Source organism: Sesamum indicum, linkage group LG13 (genome assembly GCF_000512975.1).
Source record: "Sesamum indicum cultivar Zhongzhi No. 13 linkage group LG13, S_indicum_v1.0, whole genome shotgun sequence".
NCBI classification, from domain to species: Eukaryota; Viridiplantae; Streptophyta; class Magnoliopsida; order Lamiales; family Pedaliaceae; genus Sesamum; species Sesamum indicum.
The window spans coordinates 877,779-884,683 of NC_026157.1; the positions used below are offsets into that span (position 1 = coordinate 877,779).

The window sequence follows — 6,905 nt, forward strand, 5'->3', positions numbered from 1 at the left end:
GGCGAGCGTCGCGCCGTGCGCCATGACTCCAGGGCACCTTTGCGCTATGTGCCTTTAACAACTATGGTGCCTAGCTTCTTCCGTTTTCTCCCACCTTCTTGGCTCAGGTGCTTGGTGCAAATGTCAATCAATAAGTTTGCTTTCTGTAGAACATATGGTGATGCATTTGCATCCAATACTACATGCATACCATGCATAAGAAATGAGCTGTCAAATGTAAATTGTAATATGCATTTTCTTTCTTCCAATTTCGCCATTATGATTTATACGTAGCAATTACCCTCCATTTTAGCTACTGTCACCACCTCAAGCTCCACTTCTCACCCACTGGCCTTCTCCTGTGATCTAATGCCAGCACAGAACAGCAAGAAGTGCCAGAGCAACCATGGAACTGCCCCTTCAACAATTATAATCGACCAAAATATCTTCCAGCCGCCAGTGGACTTAATTTTACCATCCATAAGATTCCAGCCAACCCACCCTCAAAATACCCAAAAAAAGAGATACTTCCATCACGATCATGTAATGTTTTCAAAAAGATCCTAATCAGGTTAATCTTCATAACAGATGCAAATATCATCTCGCATGAAGAAAACAAAGCCTGTAGCTTTAATTTTGTCAATGCAATTCTTAGTGTTGGGAATTGGAATGGTAGTTCTATGGTTGGTCATTAGCATTTAGAATGACAATGATCGTTTTGAATATTGGATATATGAGGTGAAGAAAACTAGAATTTGAGACATTACTACTGCCAGAAAGGCCAGTTGCAACTTAACATTTCTCTTTTGCTTAGCTTTTATTTATTTTCCAATGACAAGAACTTTTTACTCATCACCAAAAGTTAGTGCAGAAGTTCAATCCTTTTACAGCCAAAGGGCCCATAACCATATCTTTCATCTATCATCATGATACTTTTCGGCAGAAGACTCCAACAGATAATCACATGCATTATTAAAGGCACAGACTAACTTAACAAAAAAGAAGCAGGGAATCAACTAAAGATTTGGTAAAGTATTAAGTTATTAATATCGGACATTCTTATTCTAATTGGATAGGGAGAGAGTTAATGGATTCAGTGTGTAATGTAGAGGTGATGGAAAGTAAAAACAAAAAAAAGTACACACCTACACAACACTCGATTAAAAGATCTTGAGCATCTCTTGCAACACGAACATCTGGAGGGAGCATCTCCTTGATGATTTTTGTCATAGTTGCTGAAACAGAAAACTTTTGTCACTCACAAACAATTAAATCCATGTATAATAATTCGTTTACAAGAGTGCAACGATCAGCACTCATATGTGCTTCAACAAGAAACATGCTCAATTACATGTTCCACACCATCCTTTTAACACCTTTAATAGCTGCCAGAAGCTTGGACCAAACACGAAATTTTTTCTCAATACACCAAAAAGGATGGTGATTCATCCTCTAACTCACCTTTCACAGCTTAAGTGAGTCTACTTTTCAGTTAAGGATGCAAGAAAGTACGACATTATAGTTGATGATAGATATCTTGATGTGAGAAAGAAAATGAGCTCATACAGGAGAAAGCATCTAGTTCCAGATATTGATAATTAAGCAAGCATATGACTGATCATGAATGAAAAAAATCTCGAGAAAATTTTGATTCAGGAAAACGTAAAGAAAGATTCATAACCACCATACAGGGCTCAATTTCGATCAATGCACAAAATTGATATAACACATTACAATAACCGAAGAAACAGATGTTAGTAGCCTTAAAACCCAAGCTTGAATTGACTATATATTCCTAAGTTGACTGGTATACAATCCACTCAATGCAGAAATTCTAAAGACTTTAGAAGAAGCCTATACAGATAGCAACAATCTCTAATCTTTATGCCTAAAAGTTGCAAAGTGCTCCAAGAATCAGCACTATTTGTGCTCCTGAATTTGTGCTTACTCCATAATCTAAAGTATCAAAACAACAGAAACCATCATTTCATCTCTGTTTCTTGTGATACTTTGTACAAAGAGGCATAGAGTTTCGAACTGAAATTAAATTACCTACATTCTAACAGTCCAACACAGCCATGCCTTTCCAGTGATCAACAGTCCTGATATATCAAGACCGCATCAAGCTTTATCGTACAAGATATTGCACAAAAGTTGCCACGCTGGTGGAGGCAACATGAAGTAGTTCACAAACTTGTTAATTTGAGCGACGACTGATGTGTGTTTGATAGTTGGTTCTTCCCTTTGTAAAATTTCAGACAAGGAAAGACAACATTGTGTCCGCGCCTCTTAACCCACTTGTACATGTGTGTAAACAAAATTTCCAGTACACTTTCTAAAACTGGTATTTTGGGCATGTAATATTTCTCTTCTCTTACAACTTGAGATCTGAATTCTTTATGCAGGAAGTCTGTTAAGGTTCTCATCTGTAGAATTTCGAAGTTCAGTGTGTTAGGAAATGCAAGGATTGTGCTAAGGTATCTTGTCTCCAAAACTGCTGGAAACATCAACTTCATGAATTACTCAATAACGCAATTTTAATTAGTTATAGAAAAATAAAACAAAACCCAAAAATTAGAGAGCCCTATATGAAAACCTAACAGAACTCTACTTAAACATGCCGTAAACAAGGTCTCTGACAGCCACACCTACGTGTAAAGCTCAAGATAACACACTCACCTAACAGATGAACAACTCTCTTCGAACGCTAACCCTAGCCAAGTCAGTAATTATCAATTACTGCAGATGCTATACGTCACTCAACGCCTTACTCCACAGAAAATTTTCATGGCAAAATTTATATAGAAACTTCAAATATAGGTATACGCGTCGTTGATGTTCAATGTATCTGAGAAAAAGATCATTGAAACCCGAACAACGAAAAAAGACAGTCAACAAGGAACAGGGAAGGAAAATACCTTTAGGAAGCGAAGCGTCCTCTTTAGTTCTACCAACAATGTCCATAGGTTCCATTTCTATCTTCAAAGCCGAGACGAATAAAAATCAAATACATCAATAAGGATCATAAGCTCTGGCAGAACAACCGTAAAACACGAGGAACAGGATAAAATCCAAGTTACCTGAGAATCAAACACGCTATATCTGTAAGATCAGACAAAATTGTGAAATCGATAGTGATTTGAGCGTTATTAACCGAATCAGAGATTTGCAGTAGGTGATCGGAGTAGCGGGCGGTGGTTCATGGTCGATTTGAGAGAGAGAGAGAGAGAGGAGGTCCCTGGCAGGCGACTAGGGCAAAGATTTCACCGAAGCGAGTCGATCAAGAAAGTCCACGCGCTAATCGTGACGTGCTGTAGATTGACGCCAGGTGTCTCCCTATTTAACGGAAAAGAGTGAGGCGGTGAAGAGCACGTTCACACAGGGTCCGTGGGAAGGGAATATAGAATGGATAATTATGTCCTACGTTGGGAAACAAGGAAAGAATTAGAAACGAATTTATATTACTACTCCAAAAAATTTAGGGATAATTAAATCCATCGCGGCTCAAATTTGATGTAATTATATATAAATTTTTTATAATATTAAAAAACTATATTTAATATTTTAAATTTTATTTATATTTAATCGCTACTTGTAGATGGTGGTTGTCTAAAAACTTTCCATGAACATGTGACGAAATCTCAAGCCCAAAAGCTTTTTCCATAGCCTAGTCGTCCGCCTCCAAGTGAACTACTGGCTCGACCATACTAAGCACCACATCCATCCAATTGATGTGGTTTTCAATCCAAACCACTTTTCATAAACGACTTTCAAAGTCGGTATGTACTTGACTTTCATAATGAAGCGTCATGGATATCACTCTTGGAACCATTCCAAGCCACCACATTCACCGCTAAGTCTGATCATACATATACATTGAGATAAAATATTATTCACATGAATCTGGAAGCTAGTATCACTTTAATTTTATTGTGCATCAACAACACTTATTTAATCCTTATTTAGGTATTAAAGATTGTTTCCAACTGATGTCTACTACCTCCTCGGTACACACCCTATTTTTCTTGTTATCCTCAAAGGATATATAATATCAGGTCCAATGCACCAAACAGTACATCTATGATGCCTAGGACATAAACGTAGGGGTTGTCAAAATCTAAGCTTTTTCACCCGTCTACCGTGACTAAGTCTCTAACAACTTAACCCTCTATGTATGAATCCAAATCATTTGGAGAATTGCACGCTCGTATTTCAATATTTCCCAACATTTTAGATTCATTCCAAATGAATAAGCATTACACACTAAACATTTGGAACACAACTGCACTCCTACTGACCCTAAAGCTCGTTACTGACCAAGTCACACTACATATGAGCTTGTCAAAAAGAATATTTCTAGTAATACAAAATTACAAACTGAGTTTGAATTTCCATGAAAGGATCCTATACCTCTAAACCACTTGTCTAAACCCGATGTTCAATATTGCTTCTCCTTGTATCTTTTCGATCATAATCCAATTAATCAAATCGACCAAAAAACCTATACCTATCAAGTATCCGAGATGTTCTGGTCGTCCCTCGAAGGATTGGAATATAGTTAGTAGAAATAAGTCGATTATAAATGATGTTTGTATTATTCAGTATTAAATCTGTAAAAATCAGACATCGAGTCTAATTCTCCCACTAGTCTCTTGACGTACGCAGGACCTTCCCACATGCTCAAGAACTTTATAAGACACATGTTTGCCAAACCATATCGTATACAACAACTAGATCATGACTATCAGAAAATGCCATTTTTGGTAATTTTTTCAAGTCTATGCCTAGATGGATTAAGGTAACTCGGTGAAACCCCGATCGAACCAAATCCAACAAAATTCAATTTCTCTCTTACCAAAGACCGAACAACCTTGATCCTAAAAAATCCCACCAAGGGAGAATTCCATTCTCAACTGGATTTTTCAAGAACTCCCATTAAATACACACTCCTTCGATCATATCAAAAGGTTTAATTTTACAATCAATTTGATTCACCATTCCAAGTCTGATTTCTCAAACCTACCTTAGGTCCTTAGACTTGTGAACCTCTTTCTAATTCTGTGTATTCAGTAACCTAGAGATGTCTAATTGTATCTAATCCAATAGACCATTTCGCAAGCCCACTTGTCTAACAAAGAGTTTTATGATTTTTTCTTCTCAGAAAAAAAGACTTGTAAGCTAGTTGACTCAAATTGTCTATCCCTAAATTCTTTAAATCTTCCAACTTCCTCATTCTTATCAAGAGGAAACCGTCCTAGCTTACGGATGTCAAATTCTTAAGTTTCTCTTGATTATATATTTATAATAATTTGATTTTAAGTATTCATAAATCTAATTACGGGATAGTGTTAAGGACAATTATTTATCCAGCCTAGCGGACAACATTAATCATTCTTTGACAAATAAAATAACTTTATTGATCAAATATATGTAATTCAAAATTGTCCAACAATAAATGAAAAATATACTTGGATCATGCTACGTTACATAATTTTCTATCAAACTCTACCGTAATCTGATCACTGCTATGCTAAGCCTAACTAGTCCCTAGCCTTTGCAGCAACAACCCTACCACTAGTCAGCTTTAGGACCATCCATCTTAACTTTCCACTTCCTATCACCACCTGAAAATCATCCACAGATTATGAATAATTGGTATCCAATATCAAAGTGTAGAACAATCATCATATTAATATTCAAATTCAAATTTACCTTCATTTTTTTAAGTTTAAGTGAATCTATATTTATGAGATGCTATTGAATATTAATTTAACATTTATTTCTTCATGCATGATTTGTTTAAAAATGTAAAATAAATTAAAACTTTTTGAAGTTTATGGTATTTGCTTCACTCATTTATAATTACATAAAAATTCAAACTTGTATTTTTTCTAATGTAGTTTGATATCCTTTTAAGTAAACAATTATTTTTTCTAATTAACCTTTTCAACTATACCAAATAATATATTGTTGAAAGGAAATTTCAAAGTTAATTTATCATATTTAGTTAAAATAAACATACACTAAGTAAATATTTTTCTATAAATAATGAGAATTAAAAAAATAGAAGTTGCTTTCAATTATAAAAATTATACTAAGTCATAGCTTATGTGTACTCATCATGAAAATGTTCCAAGTTCAATGAAGGAATTATGACATGTGTTTATGGTAATGAATATACTTTAGTTTTCTTAACAACACTAGTTTTTTTTCAAAATCTATTTGTGAAATTTCATGTGTCATTTTGCAGAGGCTTTAGTTTAATACTTATTAAGTAATTTTCTTGTTTCTAAGAAAATTAGTTTATATGATTTTCAAAAGGCATTGGATAAGAGTAAATATGTATAATGTGAGATGTAACTAATAAGAATAAATATGAAAACTAATGTAAAAAGTAATTAATAAAAGTAAATAAGTATGTGAAAGTAATTAATAAGTATATCATTTTTACATTTTTATCCTTAAAAATGATAACATTATAGAGGCAATTTAGCCGAATCAAAAAATAAAATAAAATTTTAAAGATATTCATACTTTTATAGATATAAATATAATATATAGATTAAGCAATTTCAGCAATTCAATGTATTGTTGGTAACGTTTAAATTCATGAAAAAGTTATTTCTAACTTCCCCATGTCTCTGTATTTGTCTTCTTCCCACCTCTTTAGCAATTTAACAAAAACTAGCAAAAGTAACTACCCAGTCCATCGGTAAAGAGGAGTCCTTACTTTTCTTCTCAATGCTCATGGTACAACCATGACTATGGTCACAAAACCTCGCGTCCATACGAAAACTAGAAACCATAACTCTTCAAAGAATGAAATCCATGGAAATTTTTACTTCTTTCAAGTTGCATGAAAATGCAGGTATATGATACTGGAGATTGTAAGAAAACTAGACACAATTAGCAGATTAATATCATCA

At 34.4% G+C, this 6,905-nt stretch overlaps 1 protein-coding gene across 2 annotated transcripts in view; it reads right to left on the bottom strand.

Moving 5' to 3' along the window:
* The window catches only part of LOC105176025 (protein Dr1 homolog), an 8,507-nt gene extending 5,134 nt beyond the window's left edge, over positions 1 to 3,373 (bottom strand). Inside the window, exons 1-3 of one of the 2 annotated variants that reach the window (XM_011098697.2) lie at positions 3,060 to 3,373; positions 2,898 to 2,958; positions 1,125 to 1,214 (exon numbers count right to left, since the gene is read on the bottom strand). In XM_011098697.2, coding sequence (XP_011096999.1) covers positions 1,125 to 1,214; positions 2,898 to 2,952 — 145 coding nt within the window. In that variant the 5' untranslated portion in view covers positions 2,953 to 2,958; positions 3,060 to 3,373. The remainder of the gene's footprint in view (positions 1 to 1,124; positions 1,215 to 2,897; positions 2,959 to 3,059) is intronic. The other variant, XM_011098698.2, reaches the window with a different exon arrangement.